This window comes from Mauremys reevesii, linkage group 13 (genome assembly GCF_016161935.1).
Source record: "Mauremys reevesii isolate NIE-2019 linkage group 13, ASM1616193v1, whole genome shotgun sequence".
Lineage (NCBI taxonomy): Eukaryota > Metazoa > Chordata > Testudines > Geoemydidae > Mauremys > Mauremys reevesii.
In genome coordinates, this window is record NC_052635.1 from 4,642,679 (window position 1) to 4,669,268 (window position 26,590).

The 26,590-nt window shown below is 64.0% G+C and overlaps 2 protein-coding genes and 1 long non-coding RNA gene across 3 annotated transcripts in view; 2 read left to right on the forward strand and 1 right to left on the reverse strand.

Moving 5' to 3' along the window:
• The first annotated feature begins 7,977 nt into the window (after window positions 1-7,977).
• Window positions 7,978-9,322, forward strand: LOC120380539. Its single transcript, XR_005587794.1, has 3 exons — window positions 7,978-8,068; window positions 8,350-8,434; window positions 9,199-9,322. It is a non-coding gene; the product is annotated as an uncharacterized LOC120380539 (long non-coding RNA).
• Window positions 9,323-11,273: 1,951 nt separating this feature from the next.
• Window positions 11,274-13,067, forward strand: LOC120380875 (zinc finger protein 211-like). Its single transcript, XM_039498763.1, has 3 exons — window positions 11,274-11,313; window positions 12,189-12,598; window positions 12,654-13,067. The coding sequence occupies exons 1-3, from the start codon at window positions 11,274-11,276 to the stop codon at window positions 13,065-13,067; spliced, it is 864 nt and encodes a 287-aa protein (XP_039354697.1).
• A 2,221-nt stretch (window positions 13,068-15,288) lies between these two features.
• Window positions 15,289-26,590, reverse strand: part of LOC120380517 (myosin-6) — a 34,963-nt gene continuing 23,661 nt past the window's right edge. The window contains exons 28-39 of the mRNA XM_039498280.1: window positions 24,758-24,876; window positions 24,176-24,372; window positions 22,698-22,881; window positions 21,381-21,546; window positions 21,122-21,246; window positions 18,865-19,173; window positions 18,532-18,735; window positions 17,952-18,077; window positions 17,551-17,826; window positions 16,468-16,563; window positions 15,803-15,937; window positions 15,289-15,420 (exon numbers count right to left, since the gene is read on the reverse strand). Of these exons, the coding sequence (XP_039354214.1) occupies window positions 15,400-15,420; window positions 15,803-15,937; window positions 16,468-16,563; window positions 17,551-17,826; window positions 17,952-18,077; window positions 18,532-18,735; window positions 18,865-19,173; window positions 21,122-21,246; window positions 21,381-21,546; window positions 22,698-22,881; window positions 24,176-24,372; window positions 24,758-24,876 (1,958 nt within the window). The 3' untranslated portion in view covers window positions 15,289-15,399. The remainder of the gene's footprint in view (window positions 15,421-15,802; window positions 15,938-16,467; window positions 16,564-17,550; window positions 17,827-17,951; window positions 18,078-18,531; window positions 18,736-18,864; window positions 19,174-21,121; window positions 21,247-21,380; window positions 21,547-22,697; window positions 22,882-24,175; window positions 24,373-24,757; window positions 24,877-26,590) is intronic.

Sequence of the window (26,590 nt, forward strand, 5' to 3'; positions counted from 1 at the left end):
TCCATCCCGCCTCCTGCCTCCTGCCCCCCCGATCTCTGCGCCCCCAGCGCGGGGCAGCCCGGGGGGGACACCCCGTCTCCATCCCGCCTCCTGCTTCCTGCCCCCCGATCTCTGCGCCCCCAGCGCGGGGCAGCCCGGGGGGGACACCCCGTCTCCATCCCGCCTCCTGCTTCCTGCCCCCCGATCTCTGCGCCCCAGCGCGGGGCAGCCTGGGACACCCCGTCTCCATCCCGCCTCCTGCTTCCTGCCCCCCGATCTCTGCGCCCCCAGCGCGGGGCAGCCCGGGGGGGACACCCCGTCTCCATCCCGCCTCCTGCTTCCTGCCCCCCGATCTCTGCGCCCCCAGCGCGGGGCACCCCGGGGGGGACACCCCGTCTCCATCCCGCCTCCTGCTTCCTGCTCCCCAGATCTCTGCGCCCCCGGCGCGGGGCAGGCCGGGGGGGGGACACCCCGTCTCCATCCCGCCTCCTGCTTCCTGCCCCCCGATCTCTGCACCCCCAGCGCCGGGCAGGCCTGGGACACCCGTCTCCATCCCGCCTCCTGCTTCCTGCCCCCCGATCTCTGCGCCCCCAGCGCGGGGCAGCCCGGGGGGGACACCCCGTCTCCATCCCGCCTCCTGCTTCCTGCCCCCCGATCTCTGCGCCCCCAGCGCGGGGCAGGCCGGGGGGGACACCCCGTCTCCATCCCGCCTCCTGCTTCCTGCCCCCCGATCTCTGCACCCCCAGCGCCGGGCAGCCCGGGGGGGGGACACCCCGTCTCCATCCCGCCTCCTGCTTCCTGCCCCCCGATCTCTGCGCCCCCAGCGCGGGGCAGCCCGGGGGGGACACCCCGTCTCCATCCCGCCTCCGGCTTCCTGCCCCCCGATCTCTGCACCCCCAGCGCCGGGCAGGCCGGGGGGGACACCCCGTCTCCATCCCGCCTCCTGCTTCCTGCCCCCCGATCTCTGCGCCCCCAGCGCGGGGCAGCCCGGGGGGGCCACCCCGGCTCCATCCCGCCTCCTGCTTCCTGCCCCCGATCTCTGCACCCCAGCGCGGGGCAGGCCGGGGACACCCTGTCTCCAGCCCGCCTCCCCCCCTCCGGCTTCCTGCCCCCCGATCTCTGCGCCCCCCGCGCCGGGCAGCCCAGGGGGGACACCCCGTCTCCATCCCGCCTCCTGCTTCCTGCCCCCCCCCGATCTCTGCACCCCCAGCGCGGGGCAGCCCGGGGGGGACACCCCGTCTCCATCCCGCCTCCTGCTTCCTGCCCCCCGATCTCTGCGCCTCCAGCGCGGGGCAGGCCGGGGGGGACACCCCGTCTCCATCCCGCCTCCTGCTTCCTGCCCCCCGATCTCTGCGCCCCCAGCGCGGGGCAGGCCGGGGGGGACACCCCGTCTCCATCCCGCCTCCCTCCCTCCTGCTTCCTGCCCCCCGATCTCTGCGCCCCCAGCGCGGGGCAGGCCGGGGGGGACACCCCGTCTCCATCCCGCCTCCTGCTTCCTGCCCCACCGATCTCTGCGCCCCCAGCGCGGGGCAGGCCGGGGGGGACACCCCGTCTCCATCCCGCCTCCTGCCGGCCCCGGGCGCAGGCCGCGCGGCGCCAGGATGGGGCAGCCGGGGCAGCCGGGGGAGCCGGGGGAGCCCCGGGACCGGGCGCTGGACTGGCAGGTCCTGCGCTGCACCAAGGGGGCGCTGCTGGGCACCGAGCTGGTAAATGGACCCCGGGATGAAACCTCCCAACCCCCAACTTCCATACCCCGCCCCCCCTCTGACCCCCAGCCCCCAACTTCCATACCCCGCCCCCTCTGACCCCAGCCCCAAACCCCCGCCCCCTCTGAACCCCAGCCCCCAACTTCCATACCCCACCCCAGCTCTGACCCCAGCTCCCCAACTGCCATACCCCGCCCCCTCTGAACCCCAGCCCCCAACTTCCATACCCCGCCCCCTCTGACCCCAGCCCTCAACTGCCATACCCTGCCCCTCTGAACCCCAGCCCCAACTTCCATACCCCGCCCCTCCAACCCCCAGCCCCCAACTTCCATACCCTGCCCCCTCTGACCCCAGCCCCCAACTTCCATACCCGCCCTCCTCGGACCCCAGCCCCCAACTTCCATACCCGCCCCCTGACCCCCAGCCCCAACTTCCATACCCCGCCCCTCTGACCCCCAGCCCCAACTTCCACACCCCGCCCCCTCTGACCCCAGCCCCAACTTCCATACCCCGCCTCCTCGGACCCCCAGCCCCAACTTCCATACCCCCCTCTGACCCCAGCCCCCAACTTCCATACCCCGCCCCTCTGACCCCCAGCCCCCAACTTCCACACCCTGCCCCCTCTGACCCCAGCCCCAACTTCCATACCCTGCCCCAGCTCTGAGACCCCCAGCCCCCAACTTCCACACCCTGCCCCTCTGACCCCAGCCCCCAACTTCCATACCCTGCCCCCTCTGACCCCAGCCCCCAACTTCCACACCCTGCCCCTCTGACCCCAGCCCCAACTTCCATACCCCGCCCCCTCTGACCCCAGCCCCCAACTTCCATACCTTGGCCCCAGCTCTGACCCCAGCCCCCAACTTCCATACCCGCCACCCCTGACCCCCAGCCCCCAACTTCCATACCCCGCCCCCCGCTCTGACCCCCCAGCCCCCAACGTCCATACCCCGCCCCCAGCTCTGAGACCCCCAGCCCTCCAACTTGCATACCCTGCCCCAGCTCTAACCCCAGCCCCAACTTCCATACCCCACCCCAGCTCTGAGACCCCCAGCCCCAACTGCCATACCCCACCCTGAGCTCTGACCCCAGCCCCCAACTGCCATACCCCACCCCCAGCTCTGAGACCCCAGCCCCCAACTGCCATACCCCACCCCAGCTCTGACCCCTCAGCCCCCAACTTCCATACCCCACCCCAGCTCTGAGACCCCAGCCCCTAACTTCCATACCCCGCCGCCAGCTCTGAGACCCACCCCAGCTCCCCAACTTCCATACCCGCCCCAGCTCTGACCCCAGCCCCCAACTTCCATACCCCACCCCAGCTCTGACCCCCAGCTCCCCAACTGCCATACCCTGCCCCACCTCTGACCCCAGCCCCCAACTGCCATACCCCGCCCCCAGCTCTGACCCCCCAGCCCCCAACTTCCATACCCCGCCCCCAGCTCTGACCCCCCAGCCCCCAACTTCCATACCCCGCCCCCACCTCTGAGACCCCCCAGACCTGCCAAAACCCCACACCCCCAACCCCTGAATGTAATGAGCGGTGGGGACCCTGAGGGGAGGTTCAGCTGGAAGCAGGCTGGGGGCTGGGAATGCTGAGGCTGTGAACAGGGGGCAGTGGACGGGCGGGGACAGGAGTGGGGTGCCAGTGGGGTTGGAAGCCCCAGGGGAGGGTGTGGGGCCAGGGGGGACCCTGGAGCGGTGGGGTGAGCCCTGTGCGGAGGGATGGTGGGGGTCGGGCGGGGGGTGCGTGGCCCCAGCCCCCCTCTTCACCCTCTACCCCCCCCCCTCCCCCAGGCCCTGTGTTTTCTGATCTTCCTGCTGCTCACGGTCTCGGGCTCGGCCTACATGGCGCCCGCCCTGCTGGAGGCGCTGCTGGCAGCCGGCGCCCTGGGCCTGCGTCTCACCCGCTGCCAGGAGAGGGCGCCCCGGATCCACTGGCCCTGCCTGGTGCGTGGGACCCCAAAGCCCCCATCCCCTGCCCCCGATCCACGGGCCCTGCCTGGGGCGTGGGACCCCCACAGCCCCCGCCCCCGCCCCGGATCCACTGGCCCTGCCTGGTGCGTGGGACCCCCACAGCCCCCATCCCAGATCCACTGGCCCTGCCTGGTGCGTGGGACCCCACAGCCCCATCCCAGATCCACTGGCCCTGCCTGGTGGTGGACCCCCCAGCCCCCCATCCCCTGCCCCGATCCACAGGCCCTGCCTGTGCGTGGGACCCCACTGCCCCCTGCCCCGGATCCACTGGCCCTGCCTGGTGCGTGGGACCCCCAAAGCCCCCACCCCGCCCCGGATCCACTGGCCCTGCCTGGTGCGTGGGACCCCAGAGCCCCCACCCCGGATCCACTGGCCCTGCCTGGTGCGTGGGACCCCAGAGCCCCCGCCCCGGATCCACGGGCCCTGCCTGGTGCGTGGGACCCCACAGCCCCATCCCCTGCCCCGGATCCACGGGCCTGCCTGGTGCGTGGGACCCCACTGCCCCGCCCCCGCCCGGATCCACGGGCCCTGCCTGGTGCGTGGGACCCCAGAGCCCCGCCCCCGCCCGGATCCACTGGCCCTGCCTGGTGCGTGGGACCCCCCCACTGCCCCCCCGCCCCGGATCCACGGGCCCTGCCTGGTGCGTGGGACCCCAGAGCCCCCGCCCCCACCCCGGATCCACTGGCCCTGCCTGGTGCGTGGACCCCCACTGCCCCCACCCCTGCTCCGGATCCACTGGCCCTGCCTGGTGCGTGGGACCCCACAGCCCCCACCCCTGCCCCGGATCCACTGGCCCTGCCTGGTGCGTGGGACCCCCACAGCCCCCACGGCCTGCCCCGGATCCACTGGCCCTGCCTGGTGCGTGGGACCCCCACAGCCCCCGCCCCTGCCCCGGATCCACTGGCCCTGCCTGGTGCGTGGGACCCCCAAAGCCCCCACCCCGCCCCGGATCCACTGCCCCTGCCTGGTGCGTGGGACCCCACAACCCCACCCCGGATCCACTGGCCCTGCCTGGTGCGTGGGACCCCCACAGCCCCCGCCCCGGATCCACTGGCCCTGCCTGGTGCGTGGGACCCCCAGAGCCCCCGCCCCCGCCCCGGATCCACTGGCCTGCCTGGTGCGTGGGACCCCACTGCCCCCACCCCTGCTCCGGATCCACTGGCCCTGCCTGGTGCGTGGGACCCCCACAGCCCCCATCCCCTGCCCCGATCCACGGGCCCTGCCTGGCGCGTGGGACCCCCACTGCCCCCGCCCCGGATCCACTGGCCCTGCCTGGTGCGGGGGACCCCCCCACAGCCCCCATCCCCTGCCCCCGATCCACGGCCCTGCCTGGTGCGTGGGACCCCACAGCCCCGGATCCACGGGCCTGCCTGGTGCGTGGGACCCCAAAGCCCCCACCCCGCCCCGGATCCACTGGCCCTGCCTGGTGCGTGGGACCCCCAGAGCCCCCGCCCCGGATCCACGGGCCCTGCCTGGGGCGTGGGACCCCCCCACACTCCCCCCAGCCCCAGCCCCTGATCCACGGGCCCTGCCTGGTGTGTGGGACCCCCCCACAGCCCCCCCACCGCCTGCCCCGGATCCACTGGCCCTGCCTGGTGCGTGGGACCCCCACAGCCCCCACCCTGCCCCGGATCCACTGGCCCTGCCTGGTGCGTGGGACCCCCACAGCCCCCGCCCCTGCCCCGGATCCACTGGCCCTGCCTGGTGCGTGGGACCCCACAGCCCCCGCCCCTGCCCCGGATCCACTGGCCCTGCCTGGTGCGTGGGACCCCACTGCCTCCCGCCCCGCCCCGGATCCACGGGCCCTGCCTGGTGCGTGGGACCCCACAGCCCCTCCACCCCGGATCCACTGGCCCTGCCTGGGGCGGGGGACCCCCCCACTGCCCCCCCCCGGCCGGCCCCGGACCCACTGGCCCGGCCTGGTGCGCGGGACCCCCCCACAGCCCCCCGCCCCCTGCCCCGGATCCACGGGCCCTGCCTGGTGCGTGGGACCCCCCCACTGCCCCCCGCCCCAGATCCACTGGCCCTGCCTGGTGCGTGGGACCCCACAGCCCCCACCCCTGCCCCCGCCCCGGATCCACTGGCCCTGCCGGGTGCGTGGCTCCCCCCCCCTGCCCCCCCGCCCCGGATCCACTGGCCCTGCCTGGTGCGTGGGACCCCCACAGCCCCCACCCCTGCCCCGGATCCACGGGCCGTGCCTGGTGCGTGGACCCCACAGTCCCCATCCCCTGCCCCAGATCTACGGGTCCTGCCTGGTGCGTGGGACCCCACTGCCCCCGCCCCGGATCCACTGGCCCTGCCTGGTGCGTGGGACCCCACAGCCCCCGCCCCGGATCCACTGGCCCTGCCTGGTGCGTGGGACCCCACTGCCCCCGCCCCGGATCCACTGGCCATGCCTGGTGCGTGGGACCCCCACTGCCCCCGCCCCGGATCCACTGGCCCTGCCTGGTGCGTGGACCCCACAGCCCCCACCCCTGCCCCGGATCCACGGGCCCTGCCTGGCGCGTGGGACCCCACAGTCCCCATCCCTGCCCCAGATCCACGGGCCCTGCCTGGCGCGTGGGACCCCCCCACAGCGCCCACGCCCCGGATCCACTGGCCCTGCCTGGTGCGTGGGACCCCCCCACTGCCCCCCGCCCCGGATCCACTGGCCCTGCCTGCTGCGTGGGACCCCCCCACAGCCCCCGCGCCCCGGATCCACTGGCCCTGCCTGGTGCGTGGGACCCCACAGCCCCACCCCGGATCCACTGGCCCTGCCTGGTGCGTGGGACCCCACAACCCCACACCCCGCCCCGGATCCACTGGCCCTGCCTGGTGTGTGGGACCCCACTGCCCCCGCCCCGGATCCACTGGCCCTGCCTGGTGCGTGGGACCCCACTGCCCCCGCCCCGGATCCACTGGCCCTGCCTGGTGCGTGGGACCCCCACTGCCCCCTCCCCAGATCCACTGGCCCTGCCGGGTGCGTGGACCCCCAAAGCCACCCACCCCTGCCCCGGATCCACTGGCCCTGCCTGGTGCGTGGGACCCCCACAGCCCCCACCCCGGATCCACTGGCCCTGCCTGGTGCGTGGGACCCCACAGCCCCCGCCCCTGCCCCGGATCCACGGGCCCTGCCTGGTGCGTGGGACCCCACTGCCCCCGCCCGGATCCACTGGCCCTGCCTGCGTGGGACCCCCACAGCCCCCACCCCGGATCCACTTGCCCTGCCTGGTGCGTGGGACCCCACAGCCCCCGCCCCGCCCCAGATCCACTGGCCCTGCCTGTTGCGTGGGACCCCACAGCCCCACCCCGCCCCGGATCCACGGGCCCTGCCTGGTGCATGGGACCCCCACAGCCCCCGCCCGGATCCACTGGCCCTGCCTGGTGCGTGGGACCCCACTGCCCCCGCCCCAGATCCACTGGCCCTGCCTGGTGCGTGGGACCCCACTGCCCCCGCCCCGGATCCACTGGCCCTGCCTGGTGCGTGGGACCCCCCCAAAGCCCCGCACCCCCTGTCCCGGATCCCCTGGCCCTGCCTGGTGCGTGGGACCCCACTGCCCCCGCCCTGTGCCCCGGATCCACTGGTCCCTGCTGGTGTGGGACCCCGCGCCCGGATCCACTGGCCCTGCCTGGTGCGTGGGACCCCACAGCCCCCACCCCTGCCCCGGATCCACGCGCCCTGCCCGGTGCGTGGGACCCCCCCACAGCCCCCCTATCCCCTGCCCCGGATCCACTGGCCCTGCCGGGTGCGTGGGACCCCCACAGCCCCCACCCCGGATCCACTGGCCCTGCCTGGTGCGTGGGACCCCACAGCCCCCACCCCGGATCCACTGGCCCTGCCTGGTGCATGGGACCCTCCACAGCCCCCACCCCACCCTGGATCCACTGGCCCTGCCTGGTGCGTGGACCCCCACAGCCCCCACCCCGTTCCGGATCCACTGGCCCTGCCTGGTGCGTGGGACCCCACTGCCCCCACCCTCTGCCCCGGATCCACTGGCCCTGCCTGGTGCGTGGACCCCACTGCCCCCGCCCCAGATCCACTGGCCCTGCCTGGTGCGTGGGACCCCCACACCTCCCGCACCCCGCCCCGGATCCACCGGCCCGCCTGGTGCGTGGGACCCCACTGCCCCCACCCCGCCCCAGATCCATGGGCCCTGCCTGGTGCGTGGGACCCCACTGCCCCCACCCCTGCCCCGGATCCACTGGCCCTGCCTGGTGCGTGGGACCCCACAACCCCACACCCTGCCCCGGATCCAATGGCCCTGCCTGGGGGGTGCTGACAGGTTCCCCTCACGGGGGACCCTCCAGTCTGACCCCCCCCACGGTCCCCCCCGGAGTTCCTGCGCTCTGCCAGCGCCGCCCTGGTTTTCCTGGTGGTGTCGCCGGCCGCCATCGCCGCCAGCCAGGAGGGGCCGACCGTCAGCGCCTTCGTGAGTGCCCCCTGCCCCTCCCCTCACCGACAGCCCGTTCCCCCACAACCCCAGCGCCGCCGGCCGGGAGGCCAGCTGGCAGCGCCCTGCCCCCCATTGCCCCTCCCCCACTGATAGAACCCCCCCAACCTCCACGCCCAATGACCCCCTTTCTATCCCCAGCCCCTCCGGCCCCCTGCTCGCCCCTCCCCACAGGGCCCCAAACGCAGCTCCCCATGGCTCCTTCACCCCCGTGACGTCTTCCCCACCCCCCGGCTCACCTCCCGCCTCTCTCCCCCCAGACCTTCAGCCTCATCCTCATCGCCATATTTGCCTACGACGCCTTCAGCACCTACTGGGCTGAGATCAGGCCAGAGCCAGCCCAGGGTGAGTGCGGCCCAGACGCCTGGGTTCCCCAACCGGGGGCAGTGACAGTGGGTTGGGGACAGGCCCAGCAGCGACCCGGACGTCTGGGTTCCCCAGCCGGGGGCAGTGACGGTGGGTTGGGGACAGGCCCAGCAGCGGCCCGGACGCCTGGGTTCCCCAGCCGGGGGCAGTGACGGTGGGTTGGGGACAGGCCCAGCAGCGGCCCGGACGCCTGGGTTCCCAGCCGGGGCAGTGACGGTGGGTTGGGGACAGGCCCAGCAGCGCCCGGACGCCTGCCCAGCCGGGGCAGTGACGGTGGGTTGGGGACAGGCCCAGCAGCGCCCGGACGCCTGCCCAGCCGGGGGCAGTGACGGTGGGTTGGGGACAGGCCCAGCAGCGGCCCGGACGCCTGGGTTCCCCAGCCGGGGGCAGTGACGGTGGGTTGGGGACAGGCCCAGCAGCGGCCCGGACGCCTGGGTTCCCCAGCCGGGGGCAGTGACGGTGGGTTGGGGACAGGCCCAGCAGCGGCCCGGACGCCTGGGTTCCCCAGCCGGGGGCAGTGACGGTGGGTTGGGGACAGGCCCAGCAGCGGCCCGGACGCCTGGGTTCCCCAGCCGGGGGCAGTGACGGTGGGTTGGGGACAGGCCCAGCAGCGGCCCGGACGCCTGGGTTCCCCAGCCGGGGGCCATGATGTTGGGTTGGGGCAGGCCCAGCAGCGGCCCGGATGCCTGGGTTCCCCAGCCAGATGGCCCCGTGAGACGCTAAACTTTAACTTTCTTTTCTAGATGGCAACGGGAACCTGGCATAAGAGGAAAATCACCCCCGGCTGGGGACAGAAATAATCCCCCTGATCTCCCCCCTCAACAATGCTGGTGCCCCTCACTCCTAACCCGCAGCCCCTGCCCCCCCACAGCCCTGCCGGTGCCCCTCACTCCCGACCCGCAGCCCCTGCCCCCCCCAGCCCTGCCAGTGCCCCTCACTCCCGACCCACAGCCCCTGCCAGCCCAGCCCTGTCCCCCCAGCTCGGTCGGTGCCCCTCACTCCCGACCCGCAGCCCCTGCCCCCTCCAGCCCTGCCGGTGCCCCTCACTCCCGACCCGCAGCCCCTGCCCCCAGCCCTGCCAGTGCCCCTCACTCCCGACCCGCAGCCCCTGCCCCCACCCCAGCCCTGCCGGTGCCCCTCACTCCTAACCCGCAGCCCCTGCCAGCCCAGCCCTGTCCCCCCAGCTCTGTCGGTGCCCCTCACTCCCGACCCGCAGCCCCTGCCCCCAGCTCTGTCGGTGCCCCTCACTCCCGACCCGCAGCCCCTGCCCCCAGCTCTGTCGGTGCCCCTCACTCCCGACCCACAGCCCCCGCCCCCGCCAGCCCTGCCGGTGGCCCTGACTCCCGGCCCGCAGCCCCGCCCCCAGCCCTGCCGGTGTCCCTCACTCCCGACCCGCAGCCCCCGCCCCCCCGCCCAGCCGGTGCCCCCCACTCCCGACCCGCAGCCCCTGCCAGCCCAGCCCTGGTCCTGGACCCCCTGCAACCCCCCCAGTCCTTGGGGCCAGGGGTGGCTCCAGGCACCAGCACGCCAAGCACGCAGCCTGCGGAGGGTCCGCTGGTCCCGCGGCTTCGACAGGCCTCCCGCGGGCGCCGCCGAGGGCCGCCCACCCGCCTCCCTGCCGTGCCTGGGCAAAGGGGCGAGGGGGCTCTGGGTTTGCTTGTATTCAATTGTGCAAAGGGGGAAATTACAGGTGCTTTGGTGTGTGGGTCCCGGCGCCCCCCTGAGCTGTGTTGTGTTGTGTTGTGTTGTGTGGAGGGGGCCTGTGTCAGGCCGGGCTAGAGACCCAGAGAGGGGGGCGGGAAGGGGGAGGGGCTGGGAAGATGGAGGGGTGGGGAAGGGGGATGGAGGGGGACGGGGAGGGCAGAGGAGGAGGGGGTGGGGTGGGGGGCAGGGAGGGCAGGAGGGGGTCGGGTCTCCCGGAGGGTGGAGCGAGGGCTGGGGGAGGAGCCGCGGGAGGGGGAGGGATTGAGGCGGGGGAGGGAGACGCAGCGGACGCGGCGCAGGGACCCGGCTGCTGCTGCAGCGAAGCCCCCAGCCCAGAGGTGGCAGGTACCAGCCCCCCCCCATATCCTCCCTCCCCCTCATCTCCCCTCCACCCACCCGCTCCCACTCCCGGCCCCCCCAGCCCCCTTTTCCCTCCCTTCCCTTGGGGAGGCACAGAGGCGGGTTGGGGGTCATTTGGGGGCGTGCAGGGCAGGGCTGCGGAGGTTTGCGGGGCCAGAGGCAGGGTAGGGCTGGGGGACTTGGAGGGTAACAGCGGCTGAGCTGGGGCCCTTTCGGGGGGCAGAGGCGGGGCTGGGGGATTATTTTTGTGGGGGTGGGGATCCTTGGGGTGATAGGGGGAGGGGCTGTTCCACGTGAGGGCAGGCGTGTAAGGGGGGATCCTGTGTCTGCACGTGCGACTGGCTGGGCAAGGAGTTGTGCCAAGCGTGCAAGGGAAACCGAGACGTGTCCCCAGCTCTCTGTGCCGGGTGAGTGTGTGTATGCACAGGGGTGGGCCCAGGGCTGGCCATTTTCCCTTGGTGTTTGCACACGGGCGTGGCTCTCCCAGCCTCTGCACAAGCACGTCTCCCCGTGTGTCTCCCAGCCTTTGCACAAGCACGTCTCCCCGTGCGTGTGTCTCCCAGCCTTTGCACAAGTGCACGTCTCCCCGTGCGTGTGTCTCCCAGCCTCTGCACAAGTGCACGTCTTCCCGTGCGTGTGTCTCCCAGCCTTTGCACAAGTGCACGTCTCCCCGTGCGTGTGTCTCCCAGCCTCTGCACAAGCACGTCTCCACGTGCGTGTGTCTCCCAGCCTTTGCACAAGTGCACGTCTCCCCATGCGTGTGTCTCCCAGCCTCTGCACAAGCACGTCTCCCCGTGCGTGTGTCTCCCAGCCTTTGCACAAGTGCACGTCTCCCCGTGCGTGTGTCTCCCAGCCTCTGCACAAGCGCACGTCTCCCCATGCGTGTGTCTCCCAGCCTTTGCACAAGCGCACGTCTCCCCATGCGTGTGTCTCCCAGCCTTTGCACAAGCACGTCTCCCCGTGCGTGTGTCTCCCAGCCTTTGCACAAGTGCACGTCTCCCCGTGCGTGTGTCTCCCAGCCTCTGCACAAGCGCACGTCTCCCCATGCGTGTGTCTCCCAGCCTTTGCACAAGCGCACGTCTCCCCGTGCGTGTGTCTCCCAGCCTTTGCACAAGCACGTCACCCCGTGTGTCTCCCAGCCTTTGCACAAGCGCACGTCTCCCCGTGCGTGTGTCTCCCAGCCGTTGCACAAGCACGTCTCCCCGTGCGTGTGTCTCCCAGCCTTTGCACAAGCACGTCACCCCGTGTGTCTCCCAGCCTTTGCACAAGCGCACGTCTCCCCGTGCGTGTGTCTCCCAGCCTCTGCACAAGCACGTCTCCCCGTGTGTCTCCCAGCCTTTTCACAAGCACGTCTCCCCGTGTGTCTCCCAGCCTTTGCACACGCACACGTCTCCCTGTGCGTGTGTCTCCCAGCCTTTGCACAAGCACGTCACCCCGTGCGTGTGTCTCAGAATTTGCACAAGTGTCAGTTTTCTGGCATTTGCACAAGCGTGCGTCTCCCAGTGTGTGTCTCCGGCATCCCCCCCCCCCCATGTCCTGGCCTTTGCACAGGCGCGTCTCCCAGTGCCTGTGTCGCCCGGTCTCCTGCCATCAGCCCCCCGCCCCCCATGTTTTCTGGCAGTTCTCCTGACGCCCTTTAACCTGCCTCTCCCTTTTCCGCCCCCTACAGCCGCACCCCCATGTCGGACGCCTCCCGCCCCAGCCGGGTGCCCGCTTTCCCCTGCGGCCGCTGCGGGGCCGAGTTCCCGCGCCCGCTCGCACCCCGAGGGCCGTGGCTACGCCTGCCCGACCTGCGGCAAGGCCTTCGCCCGCTCCTGGGCCCTGCTCCGCCACGAGGCCGCGCACCGCGGGGAGAAGCCCTTCCGCTGCGCCCAGGCAGCTCAGCTGGCGACCCACGGGCGGTCGCACACGGGCGAGCGCCCCTTCGCCTGCCCGACCTGCGCCAAGGCCTTCACGTCCTCCTCCCACCTGGCGCAGCCCCGGCGCACCCACGGGGCCGAGCGCCAGCACGCCTGCCCGCTGTGCGGCAAGACCTTCCTGCGGCCCTGGGACGTTCCACACGGGCGAGCGGCCCTTCCGGTGCCAGCGCTGCGGGCGCGGCTTCTTCCGCTCCTCCGACCTGCTGCGGCACCAGCGGGTGCACACGGGCGAGCGGCCCTTCCGCTGTGAGCGCTGCGGCAAGAGCTTCGCCCGCTCCTCCGTGCTGGCCAAGCACACCCGCAGCCACATCGGCGAGCGGCCCCACCGCTGCCAGGCCTGCCCCAAAGCCTACGGCACCGCCTCCCAGCTCACGGAGCACCAGCGGGTGCACACGGGCGAGCGGCCCTTCCTCTGCTCCGTCTGCGGCAAGACCTTCGCCTGCTCCTTCCTGCTGCGCCGCCACCTCAAGCTCCACACCGGGGAGCGGCCCCACCCCTGCCCCGAGTGCCCCAAAGCCTTCAAGACCTCAGGGCACCTGCAGAAGCACCGGCTGATTCACACCCGGGACAGCGCGGCTGGCGGGAGGAGGCAGCGGCGGAAACGGGAGGCGGGGCCGGGGGCGGAGTGAGAGGTTGGAAAGGGGGTGCCCCCACCCCATCCAGGGAGACTGACCCCCTCCCGCTGTGGGGGATGCTCACTGGGGTGTCCTCGGGAGACTGAAGGCAAGGTGAACCCCCACATTAAAAGCCAGCGTCCGCCCCCAAATCAGCACATTGCAACCTCGAGTTAAAAGCCAGCACCCCCCCAATTGGCAGTAAGATGCACACCCAAGTTAAAAGCCAGATTCACCCCCATATTGGCAAGTTGCACCCCCACATTACAAGCCATGTTCTCCCCTCAAATTGGCAGCAAGATACACTCCTAAATTCAACCCTAGATTCACCCTTTGATTGGCAAAATGTGCGTCTAAAATCAGAGCATGGCTTGCTCACCCACGGGGGACTCAGGATCCCCCAAAAGCTTCACCCCCACATTGACAGGTTCACCCCAAAAGAGCAAAGTTCCTCTCCCAAACTGGAACCAGGTTCACCTCAAAATTGGCAGCCAGGTTTGCCCCCAAATCCCAACAAAATGTACCCTGAAATTCACAGCAAGACACACCCCCAACGTCAGAACCCCCACATTGACAGCAAGCTGATGCCATCATTTATAGAAGATACCCCCCAAATTAACAACCCTCACCACAAAATTTCATAGCAAGGTGACACACAACATTCATAGGATGATTCCCTCAAGTTTACCCCAAAATTTCATAGCAGATTCACCCCCAAATTAACAGTCTGGTTCACACCACAGTTATTAGGAAGATGTACCCCAAATTCAGAGCTGGATTCACCCCTACCTTTATAGCAAAGTTTGCTGGGAATTGCACCCTAACATCAGAGCCGCCTTTGCCCCCAAATTTCACAGTAGGTTCACCCCAAATTTATAGCAGGCATCAATGCATAAAACTGGCAAAGCTGTCCCAAATTCCGAGCTGGGTTCACCCCAAAACTGACAGCAAGATTCATCCCAAAATTTCACAGCAAGGTTTCCCCAGAATTTCATGGCAGTTGCACCCCAACATTTCTAACACGGATCCCCAGGTTTACAGCAATTTGACCCCACAGCAATCCCCCCCAATCTGACACCAAGATTCACCCCAATTCACAGCAAGATTCTGTCACAAATTAACAGTCTGTTCACCCCCAAACCACAGCGATTTCAACCCCTCTAATTGACAGATTCATCCCCCAAATCAGAGCACGATGCTACCCCATTTTACAGCGATTCACCCCAAATTGGTGGGGTTGACCCCCCCCAAATCACAGCCAGATTCATCCCAATTTCATAGCAGCAGCCAGCTCTGAGAACTGACAGAATTCACCCAATGTCACTGTATGTTCCAGCGTCCCCCCCTGCCCAACTGACAGATTCACCCTAATTTCACAGGAAGATCCCTCTCCCCCAAATCAGTAGAAGACCCCCCATCACAGCTAGGTTCAGCTCCATTTCATAGCAGGCGAGCACCCCCCCCGAAATTGATCATGATTCACCCCCAAATCAGCAGTATTCACCCCAAAATTTCCAAGTGGGGATTCAACCCCAAACTGACTGTGACACCCCCTCGCAAATTCACCCCAGAATTTCACAACATGCTCCCCCCCCAGCTGTAAATAAGAGGGAAGCAGACCTTTCCCCCCACGCCATAGTCTCTGGGCCCCTGGGGTTCCCTCTAACCCTCCTCTGGTGGGGGGCAAGGTACCCCTCTTTTTTGAAGGGGCTGTTGGATGGGAGGGGTGCATGTCTATACGTCTCTATTGTGGCCTGATGCGCTCTGGGATTGGGAATTGCCAGATCGTTGGCTCTGTACTGACGTCCCCCACTCTGAACCCTGAAATGTATGTGGTGTCTCCCCCCACCCCGAAAAGGACTCAGTCATCCTCCCTCATACAGTAAAATGTGGTCTGGTCCTGTATACCCTATATGGGCCCTGTGTAGTTATTGGGAGCTGCAAGCGGAGTGCAACACCCCCACTGGCCACCAGGGGGCATCTGACTAGCTGGGTGTGGCCCAGATGCCTGGGTTCTCCCGCAGGGGGCGCCCTGACATTGGTTAGGGAAAGGAGCCTGCAGAGGCCTGGCCACTGGTGTTCTCCAGCAGGGGGCGCGGTGACACTGGAGAAGTTGGGAGAAGGGCCCGGACGCCTGGGTTCTCCAGTGAGGAGGAGCGCCTGGCACTGGGTGAGGGAGGGGCCCTTGGGCCGCAGGAGTGGAGCGCTGTGACACCAGGATCAGAAGTTTGCTGTTGCACTTTATTAATGACTCACTATTCATGTTACATTATTAAGCCCAGTCTTGGGGGGTCAGGTGGGGAGGGGGGGGGAGGTTCCCAGCCACGATCTGGAAAATTGGGTCCCTTCACTCCTCATCGTGGAGCTTCTGGAAGAAAAACCAGAGAGGAAAGAGTGAGAGAGAAGGAAGGAAAGAAAGAAAACGAGAGTGTGAGAGAAAAAAAGATGGAATAACAGAGAAAAACTGGAGTGATAAAGACAGACGGAGGGACAGAGAGAGAGAGAGAGAAAGCAGACGGCGCTGAAAGACGGGGTGATAAGAAGGAGTGATGGGGAGAGAGACAGAAGAAGATGAAGTGATAGGGAAAGAAAGGGAGGCGGAAGATGGAATGAAAGCGTAAGAAGGAAAAGGAATGAAAGCCACCAAGTGATACGAAGGGCAAGGCTGAGTGACAGGTGTGGGGTCAGGGCTGGAGTCTCTGGGTTGGGCCAGCTGGACGGAGCGCCGGCCCCCCAGCCCTATCGCTCACCTTCCCCCCAGCGTCCCGGCTCTTTGCCCGCAGCTTGTTGACCTGGGACTCGGCGATGTCGGCCCGCTCCTCCGCCTCGTCCAGCTCGTGCTGCACCTTCCGGAACTTGGCCAGGTTGGTGTTGGCTTGTTCCTCCTGCCGGGGGAGAGGAACCGGGGCGTTACCCTGTGGAACTGCCCCCCACTGGATGTGCAGTGGGCCTTGCACTCAGCACAGGCAGGGCCCTGCGCCTGCCTGGGTACTGCCCCGCGGAGGAGGGGAATGTCCCTGCCCCACTGGGCGCATAGAGAACAAATGCATTGTGTTAACGTGTGGCAATGCCTGCTGCTGGATTGGCAGCAGACAGGAGCAGGAATGGGTACTAGCAGATTCGATCCATCTATTCTATCATCCATCCCCCTCCCCATTCTACTATCCACCCATTCATCCCTCCCTCCCCTGCACCTGCCTGGCTTCTGCCCCAGTGGGAGCTGACACAGAGAACAACCAAAACAAAAATTAATATGTTTGCCTGAGGAACTACCCACCACTGGAGACTCAGCGAACACGAGCAGGCCCTGGTTTGGAGGGGGGAGGCAGGATTGGCTGGGATGAATGGCCAATGAGGGGAGGGGGAGTCTGGGCTGCCTGGGCCAAGGGGCTGATCCGGAAGGTCGGATACTCACCGCCTCCTCGGCCTGCCTCTTGTAGGCTTTGACCTTCATCTGGAGTTTGTCCACCAGGTCCTGGAGTCTCAGTAGGTTTTTCTTATCCTCCTCGGTCTGAGGGCAGAGGGGGAGAGAGAGATGGGGACAGTGGAGGAAGCATTAGGATAACAGCATCCCTGTCACCTCTGACCTTTCCGGCCGTGGGGTATCCAAAGCCATCTGGAAACCATCTAGGCTCCAATCTCCAGACCCCATCTAGGATGGAAAGGCCAGCTAGAAAATGGTCCTTTTCTCCAATTCTAGAATGGGCTCTAGATCAGATGGGGGACTTATGCAGAGCCGGACATCCTGGGGGACGGGTGAATGTGGGGAGGGTCTAGAGTCTGGTTCTAGAAGGGAAGGGTGGGTGGCCAGGCTGTAGGGCCTGGCTCTAGATCAGAGGGGGCCGGGGAATCAGGCCTTTTAGTTCAAGTTGAAGAGCAAGAAGGCCTAGAGAATGATTCCAGACTCCATTTTGTCTTCCCAGGGGGAAAGCGCCTGAGAACGAAAGACGCGGTGGGAACTTATGCTTTGATTCTAGAAGCAAGATGGGTTCTGAAGTTCTGTTCTAGACCCAGAAGGCCCAGACTTGGGCTGTTCTTCACACACAGACCTTTCCCCCCTGCCCCATGGGCAAGTCCCTTCAGAATAAAAGAGACCCACTGGGGATATGGCAGCAGGTGTGGGGGGGTGTCTGATATTTGGTTCTAGAACCACCACTGCAGTCTAGAATTCCACTCTAGAACAGGCTGCTGGGCTCGTTCTAGGCAGTGTCATCCATCTCCACGGAAAAGCCTCTTTCAGAATGAAAGGACCCACCCTGAGTACAGTGTCCTTGGCTCTGGAACCGAGACGGCTCCAGAACAGGAGCAAAGGAATGCTCTGTGCGGCTGTCCTCTGAAAAGCACCACAGGGGTCCTGCCCCTCGATGTTGGAACTAGAAGCAGTGATCTAGAAGCAGGAGACTACCACCTGGAGTATATGTTCTAGATCAGGAGAAAGCTGCCTGGAGTCGGGCTTCTGGAGAAGGGTTTTTTCTAGATGCACCCAGCCCCCAGGTACCTGGTAGGTGAGCTCCTTGATGCGCCGCTCCGACTTGCGCAGGCCCTTGATGCTCTCCGTGTTGCGCTTCTGCTCCGACTCCAGCTCGTTCTCGAGCTCCCGGACTCGCGCCTCCAGCTTCTGCAGCTGCTTCTTGCCGCCCTTGAGGGCCAGCTGCTCGGCCTCATCCAGCCGCAGCTGCAGGTCCTTGATGGTCTGCTCCATGTTCTTCTTCATCCGCTCCAGGTGGGCGCTGGTGTCCTGCTCCTTCTTCAGCTCCTCCGCCATCATCGCCGCCTGCCGGCCAGAAAGAAGAGTCATTCCCTGCCCCCCGAGCCAGCCAGTGCCCCCACCCTGGGGCCAGATCGGAGCCGGTGCCCCCTAGAGGGGAAAGGCCCCGTGTCCCATTCCCTCGCACTCACGTCGGTGATGGCTTTCTTGGCCTTCTCCTCGGCATTCCTGCATTCCTGCACAGCCTCCTCCACCTCTGTCTGCAGCTGGGACAGATCCGCCTCCATCTTCTTCTTCTGGTTGATCAGGCTGGTGTTCTAGAGGAACACAAGGGGGGGCAAGATGACCAAGAAACAAGGTGTCATCCAGTTACAAGATCTTTGTCCCCTGTTCTAGGTCTTTCTGGAACCAGGATCCAGAGCTGCATGGGAACTGGGGAGGGGCCCTTACAGGGAGATTGAGCTGTGTTCTAGATCATGATGGCGCTCCAAGCACAGAGACACCAATGTTCTAGGCAGCTATTCTAGAGCGAGTGGATTTTTGTGCTGGAGAAATGAGCTGGGTGCTGGCAGTATAGATCATCATCCTGGAGAACCACAGACCCACCATCCACACTCCCAGGCAGACCGAATTCTAGAGTGTGTGATATTCTAGGTCACTCCTGCGCAGTGAATGAGCGCTCTAGATGGCAGATCTCTGCAGGGCATCCCAAGGACAGGAGATTGGTGACAATGGGAGAGTCAGGAGTCAGGGGGTCCCCATCTCTCTCACCTGGGTGTGGAGCAACTGGACTCTCTCGCTGGCTTCTATCAGCTCCTGCTCAGCCAGTTTCCGGGCGCGCTCCGTCTGCTCCACCACGGCCCGCAGCTCCTCCAGCTCGGCCTGCAGCAGGGAGTTCCGCCGCTCCACAATGGCGATGTTCTCCTTCAGGTCCTCGTTGGCCCGGATAAAGTCATCCAGCTGCAGCTGGGAGTCCTGTGGGCACAAACATGTAGGGCTACAGGAGACCCCCCCATCAGCATATCCCCTGCCCTGGGGCAAGGTGGGAGCTGCCTCCCCCCAAGGGGAAAGGCCCCATTCTCTGCCCCCTGGAGGCCCTGTTACCTTGAGCTGGGTCTGAGTGGCCCTGAGGTGGCTCTGGGCCTCGGCCGCCATGCGGTTGGCGTGGCTCAGCTGGATCTCCATCTCGTTGAGGTCGCCCTCCATCTTCTTCTTGACTCTCAGCGCCTCGTTGCGGCTGCGCGTCTCGGCGTCCAGCGAGGTCTGCAGCGAATCCACCACCCGCAGGTGGTTGCGCTTGGCCTGCTCCATCTCCTCGTCCTTCTCCGCCAGCTTCCGCTCGAAATCCGCCTTGAACTGGTTAAACTCCAGCTGGGCCCGCAGGATCTTCCCCTCCTCGTGCTCCAGAGAGGCCTGGGGGGTGCGGGGGAGGAGGGAGGATGAATAAGTGAGAGAGATTAAGACATAAGGGAAGGAAGGAAGAGAATTAAATGGAGATGAAAGAAAGAAACATGTAGAAGTGAAAAAAGGAAGAATGCCGAAGAGAGAAAGAAAGGACAAAATGGAGACAGGGACGTACAAAGGCAACAGAACGACCGAAACGAGACCTGGAAAGGAATGAATGAATTCATGAGAGGAAGGAAAAAAATCAGTGAATGAAACAACCAGGGGAAAGAATGAGTGAAAAATGAGGTAGGGAAAGAAACAGTGAACCAGCGAATGAACAGAGGAATGAATGAAGTTGTGATGGGCGCGTTTGCCTTGCACTGGCACTGCAAGTGTTAACTCTACTCTCTGGGCCCAGGAGGCCACGCCCCCTCAGCCGTGCTCTAGGTATAAAAGGGAGCAGCTCAGTTCATTCAGGGCTGACCGTGGAGGAGGGAGGCCGCAGGCTGCAGGCTCCAGCCAGAGGCGCGAGACCTGGGAGGATGCCCGAGAAGTGACGGACCTGCTGGGAGCCGCCCAGACTGAGGAGCCCGGAGACGCCAGGACCACGGCCCCAGGGACAGGGCCGGAAGTAGCTCCGGGGGAGCAGTCGTTTTGCCGAGTGGCCTGAGCGAGTTTCGGGTGGATTCCCTGCTGATCCAGCGGAGAAGCACTTGCCACTGCCAGGGCCCTGGCTGGGAACCGGTGGAGCAGGGAGGATCCGGGTCCCCCTACCCGGCCGCCACCCGCCTCTAGGTGGCAGCCCATTTCCCTGACTGGCCGCTAGGCCACGCAGCCCTGCTGGCCAGGGCAGCCCTACTGCCGCTGCCGCTAGGCCGCACAGTGCTGAGAGAGAGCAGCCATGGTGACTTTGACCCTAAGTCCTACGATCCCAAACACGGGTGTGATGAAGCTGGGGATTATTGTCATGTTTTACATGACTAGCGTGTGCGTGCCTCAGTTTCCCTGTGTGCTGCATGTTTCACAAGGTGGTGGGAGAAGGTTTGTGGTTGCAGAGGACCAGGTGTGACCTCGTCTAGCAGCTGGGACCCCTGGACAACGGCCTGGAGATGGGGAACCCTAAAAACTGGTGACCTGGAGACTAAGAGGCCACCCCAGCTTGGCCGTCAGCTGGTTCTGGCCAGTGGGAGGACAAAAGGCTGAGAAGAGATGACCCCGGTGACCTGAGCAGCCAGTCCCACGGAGGAGACAGGGCCCCAGTGACCTGTTTACCTGGGATGGACGACAAAGGACGGGGAGGAGCCGTTGGGGCCGGTGATGTATGACGCCTCAGCTGGAAGGAGGGCGGCTCTGGGCTGGGGAGGGGGAGCAGGGGAGACTGGGCTGTGCTGGGCTGAGGGTTCCTAGGCCTGAGGGCCGGGAGAGTTTCCTGTGCTGGGTTCAGACGTTTGCTAGACCCTCCTGCTTTACGCCGGCTGAGAGTTGCTCCGGCCTAGAGAACGGCGTTGCCTGGCTCCCTCTGGGCGTGGGGGCCCCGGGGGGGGGGGCAGAGCGAGGGGAGACCCTGAGGGGGCCCAGGCGAGCGACAGCCGTGCTGAAGGCTCAGGGAGGCCGACAGCTTAACCCCCGAGAGAGAGTGGGCCCCCGAGAAGGGCTGTGGCCCTGAAGGGGGTTTCCCCCAGGGACCGTGCGGAGCCGAGAGAGCACAAGCCCTGTGAGTCCGTGACAAAGGGGTGATCGTATGGACTCAGCCGTGGGGAGATAATGACCCTCACCCCATCCCAAGAGGGGCCGGGCTCTGCTCGCCCCACGACAGAAGGAACAGAAGAGAAAAGGGGACGGAGAAGGAAAGAACGAGCAACTGAAGATGAACGATGAACTGGAAGAGCAGACGGAGACCAACCGCGCCTGCGCTGGGGGGTTCCCGGCTGACCCCCAGGCGGCTCTGGAAGGGCTGCTCGGCCGTGCCCCTCACCTCCGCCTCCTCCAGCGCCGCCTGCAGCTCCATCTTCTCGGCCTCCAGCTGCTTCCGCACCTTCTCCAGCTCATGCAAGTTCTTGCCTCCCTCACCCAGCTGCTCCGTCAGGTCCGAGATCTCCTCTGCAGGGGGAGAGAGACCGCGCTAAGCGGGAGGTGGGTCATGGCTAGGACGGGAGATCGTCCTACCCCAGCATGGAGCCAGGAGGTGCTGTGCTGCTGGGAGCGGGGGCAGGGGGTGCTGGGGAGATTCTCACCCTGTAGGTTCTTGTTCTCTCTCTTGAAGGTCTCCAGATGCTCCAGCGACTCCTCGTAGGCGTTCTTCAGCTTGAAGAGCTCGGTGCTGAGCGACCGCGCCTCCTTCTGCGACGACTCCAGCTCCATCTGCGACTCCTCGAACTTCTGCTTCCACTCGGACAGGATCTGGGGCATGGTGAGAGAGTCACCCCAGTGGAGGAGCCCTCTCCCCACCCCGAGATCTCTCTCCGCCTCCCTGTCTTTGTTCACTGCCCCCTTCTTTCTCTCTGGCTGTATTTAGGCTCAGAAGGATTGGCTTTTTATCAGTCAGCGTCGGGAGCTTTGATTTCGCCACAGACGCACCCACTCATGAAAAAATATTTCCATCGATAATCATTGAAATTTGCAGAAAGGCAAAGTAAGAAAAACCTGGCTTGGGAAATTATATCAGGCTACTGACTTTGTCTGATTTGCCACGTGACGTTGTCAGTGTGTGTTTTAATGGTCAGAAAGCTCTACATTGTGGTATCGCAAGACGTTTGTTGCCATTAGATAATGACAGTCACCCACCTTTTCCACCCGGCCCCAATTGTCTGTCTGACCTCGCCAGAATTACCAGCAACATTTAAATAAATTAAAAATAAAGAAACATTAAAACCCCATAGTTTTGTGGCCACTGCGAAAATTTAAATTGACTAAAAAAAGCTTAACAATAAACAGCAACATTATCTGTTGAAATTATACGAAAATAAAAATAGAAATCTGCTAAACCTAGTTCGTTCGTTCGTTCGTTCTTTCTATTTGTGCTATTTCCTTCATTCTTTCATAAACTTTTTTTCCTTTCTGTCATTGCTGTATTTATTTCTTCCTTGACCCTATTTCATTCATTTATTGGCTCAATTTTAATCTCTTTCTTTGCTTTATTTTCATTATTTCCTTCCTTCATTCCTCTGTTGTTTCTTTGCCCTATTTCTTCCCCTCATTGTGCCCTCAGTTTGCTTTTTCTCCTTGGCTCAATTTCATTCTTTTCTTCCTTTGTTCCTTGACTCATTGCATTCGTTCTCTCTTTGCTCTCTGGTATGGGGGAGGGATGGCTCAGTGGTTTGAGCATTGGCCTGCTAAACGCAGCGTTGTGAGCTCAATCCTTGAGGATGCCATTTGGGAATTGGTCCTGCTTTGAGCAGGGGGTTGGACTAGATGCTCTCCTGAGGTCCCTTCCAACCCTAATAATTTGTGATTCTATTCTTTCTTTCCTTTTTTCTATTTAAATTATTCCTTCCTCCCTCCCTTCCTTCCTTCCTCTTGTATCCTCTCTCTCTCTCTCCCCCCTGTCCCACCTTGTCAAAGTTTCTCTGCTTCTTGTCCAGAGCGGCTGCGGCGGCGTTCGACCGCTCCACGTCCACCATCAGGTCCTCGATCTCATTCTGCAGCCGGTGCTTGGTCTTCTCCAGCGACGAGCACTTGGCGTTCACGGCCTCCACTGCCTCCTCCGCCTCCTGCAGCCGCTGCGCCAGCTTCTTCCTGCCACGGGGGGGTGACAGACACTGTCGGTCACTAGGGAGGGGCCTAACCCCTTTCCCTCCCCTCTGGGATTGGAGTTACAGGGGCTCCCCAGCAGAAAATCCCTGCGACACTGGCCTGGTGCATTGGATCCTCACACTCTAGACCATTCTAGACAGAAATCAACTCTGGTCTCCTGTCTAAGGCTCTGGACAATCCCAGCATGGAGCACCCCACTCTTGTGGTGTTGGCCCCCATCCCTCATCTGTTCACAGCTTTCTAGACCCACTTTGGATCAGGGCAGCTAGAATTTGCTCTGAGGTTCAAGATCAGAGGCCAAGCCAGCGTAGGCCCCAGTTGAGCGTGCAGTGGTAGGGCTGCAGGCTTGGCCGGTACCTCCCTCCCTCAGGCTCTAAAGGACGATCTAGACTGTTCTAGACCTTCCCCAGGGTGGAGCTCCGAGCCTCCTCTGTGAGAGTCTGGGGCAAATGAGAGCCTGCTGGGTGCAGACGAAGGTTTGGCCTGGGTCCCAGCACTGGTTCTCTAGATGGCCATGTAGAATGCTCTAGCCCAAAGCTCCAAGGGCCCATCATTATGTGCAGATCAGGGAGCCTACAGGGGTCAGGCCTGGACCTTGTATCTGATGTTCTAGACTGTTCTAGGACTGCTTTCCAGAAGAGCCACACAGATTCAACCTGTTATTCTAGAACAAATCTCCCAGCTTACAACGTCCTGAGCAGAGGTGAAAGAAGTGGTGAGGTTTCTCTGATATTCCCTGCCATTCCAGAGGATGGGTCTGTACTGATCTACAATGAACGCTACGTTCCATAGGGTGGTCTGGCTAATGTTGGAGAAGGGCTCCCACCTACCTTAGTGCTGGAACCATGGGTGGAGGACACGTGGTGGGGGGGGGGTGTCTCTCCTCCAACCAACAAGCTTTTTGCTCGTCTTATACACCGCGAGTGAAAATATAACCCGAGCCAAAAGCTTCCCTGTTAGAGGAAGCAGCTGAGAACCCCGTTGTCCAGGGCCGAGCAGGGGCCACTCACCAGGCAAACGGGGCGGGAGGGATGGAGAGCGAGAGATGAGGACAGAAATAAGGGAGGGAGGAAGAAAGGACGTAAGAGTGACGGGGGAAGGGATAGAAAGAACGTTGAAAAGGAAGGAATGAAAAAACCCGAAGAATGAAAAGACGCAAGAACACAAGGAGAAAAGCCAGTAAGAAGGCGGCACATGAGCCGAGAGGCTGGGAAAACGGGCGGGACCATGACAGAGCCTGGAGCATCCCCCCAGCACGGCTCCGCCCGCCACTCACTTGGCCTCCTCCAGCTCCTCCGTCCGCTGGATGGCGTCCGTCTCGTACTTGGTTCTCCACTGCGCCACCTCGGAGTTGGCCTTGGAGAGCGAGCGCTGCAGCTCGGCCTTCGCCTCCGTCTCCTCCTCGTACTGCTCCCGCAGCAGGTCGCAGTCGTGCCGGGCCGACTGCAGCGCGTGGGCCAGGGCGTTCTTCGCCTGGCGTGGGGGACGAAGAGCTCTGGCGGTGCCCCTCACTCCCGACCCGCAACCCCTGCCAGCCCAGCCCTGGGCTCCCTCCAGCCCTGCCGGTGCCCCTCACTCCCGACCCGCAGCCCCCTGCTAGCCCAGCTCTGCCCCCCCGAGCTCTGCCGGTGCCCCTCACTCCCGACCCGCAGCCCCTGCCAGCCCAGCCCTGTCCCCCAGCCCTGCCGGTGCCCCTCACTCCTGACCCGCAGCCCCTGCCAGCCCAGCCCTGGGCTCCCTCCAGCCCTGCCGGTGCCCCTCACTCCCGACACGCAGCCCCCTGCTAGCCCAGCCCTGCCCCCCCGAGCTCTGCTGGTGCCCCTTACTCCCAACCCGCAGCCCCCTGCTATCATATCACCTTAGTTTCCTCCTCCAGCTGTCTTTTTAAGTCCTCCATCTGCTGGGTGTAGGACTGTTTGCCCCGGGTCAGCTGGGAGATCAGGGCCTCCTTCTCCTCTAGCTGGCGGGACAGTTCACCTGTGGGGGCAGAGAATAGGGTAGGGCAAAGGTTGGGTCAAGCTTACAGTGATGATCAGGGTTAGTGGGTTAGTGTCAGGGGTATAATCAGGGTTAGTGGATTAGGGTCAGGGGTATAATAAGGGTTAGTGGATTAGGGTCAGGGGTATAATCAGGGGTTAGTGGCTTAGGGTCAGGGGTATAATCAGGGTTAGTGGGTTAGGGTCAGGAATATAATCGGGGTTAGTGGGTTAGGGTCAGGGGTATAATCAGGGGTTAGTGGGTTAGGGTCAGGGGTATAATCAGGGTTAGTGGGTTAGGGTCAGGGGTATAATCAGGGGTTAGTGGGTTAGGGTCAGGGGTATAATCAGGGGTTAGTGGGTTAGGGTCAGGGGTATAATCAGGGGTTAGTGGGTTAGGGTCAGGGGTATAATCAGGGGTTAGTGGGTTAGGGTCAGGGGTATAATCAGGGGTTAGTGGGTTAGGGTCAGGAATATAATCGGGGTTAGTGGGTTAGGGTCAGGGGTATAATCAGGGTTAGTGGGTTAGGGTCAGGAATATAATCGGGGTTAGTGGGTTAGGGTCAGGGGTATAATCAGGGTTAGTGGGTTAGGGTCAGGGGTATAATCGGGGTTAGTGGGTTAGGGTCAGGGGTATAATCAGGGTTAGTGGGTTAGGGTCAGGGGTATAATCAGGGTTAGTGGGTTAGGGTCAGGGGTATAATCAGGGTTAGTGGGTTAGGGTCAGGGGTATAATCAGGGTTAGTGGGTTAGGGTCAGGGGTATAATCAGGGTTAGTGGGTTAGGGTCAGGGGTATAATCAGGGTTAGTGGGTTAGGGTCAGGGGTATAATCAGGGGTTAGTGGGTTAGGGTCAGGGGTATAATCAGGGTTAGTGGGTTAGGGTCAGGGGTATAATCAGGGTTAGTGGTTTAGGGTCAGGGGTATAATCAGGGTTAGTGGGTTAGGGTCAGGGGTATAATCAGGGTTAGTGGGTTAGGGTCAGGGTATAATCAGGGTTAGTGGGTTAGGGTCAGGGTATAATCAGGGTTAGTGGGTTAGGGTCAGGGGTATAATCAGGGGTTAGGGTCAGGGGTCTATTGAGGGGTTAGTGGGTTAGGGTAAGGAATATAATAGTTGTTAGTGGGTTAGGGTCAGGGGTATAATCAGGGTTAGTGGGTTAGGGTCAGGGGTATAATCAGGGGTTAGTGGGTTAGGGTCAGGGGTATAATCAGGGTTAGTGGGTTAGGGTCAGGGGTATAATCAGGGTTAGTGGGTTAGGGTCAGGGGTATAATCAGGGTTAGTGGGTTAGGGTCAGGGGTATAATCAGGGTTAGTGGGTTAGGGTCAGGAATATAATCGGGGTTAGTGGGTTAGGGTCAGGGGTATAATCAGGGTTAGTGGGTTAGGGTCAGGGGTATAATTGGGTTAGTGGGTTAGGGTCAGGGTAATAATCAGGGTTAGTGGGTTAGGGTCAGGGGTATAATCAGGGTTAGTGGGTTAGGGTCAGGAATATAATCGGGGTTAGTGGGTTAGGGTCAGGGGTATAATCAGGGTTAGTGGGTTAGGGTCAGGGGTATAATCAGGGGTTAGTGGGTTAGGGTCAGGGGTATAATCAGGGGTTAGTGGGTTAGGGTCAGGGGTATAATCAGGGGTTAGTGGTTTAGGGTCAGGAATATAATCGGGGTTAGTGGGTTAGGATGGTGGCTGGGTTTAGGACAAGTAGTTAATGCTGGT

Bases quoted from the DNA above. Each gene is read 5' to 3' on its own strand.
- LOC120380875 (XM_039498763.1), top strand. From the start codon at position 11,274: ATGCGTGTGTCTCCCAGCCTCTGCACAAGCACGTCTCCCC. The intron at 11,314-12,188 runs GTGCGTGTGTCT...CGCCCCCTACAG, and splicing joins CTGCACAAGCACGTCTCCCC to CCGCACCCCCATGTCGGACG. The intron at 12,599-12,653 runs GTGCCAGCGCTG...CTGCGGCACCAG, and splicing joins ACGGGCGAGCGGCCCTTCCG to CGGGTGCACACGGGCGAGCG.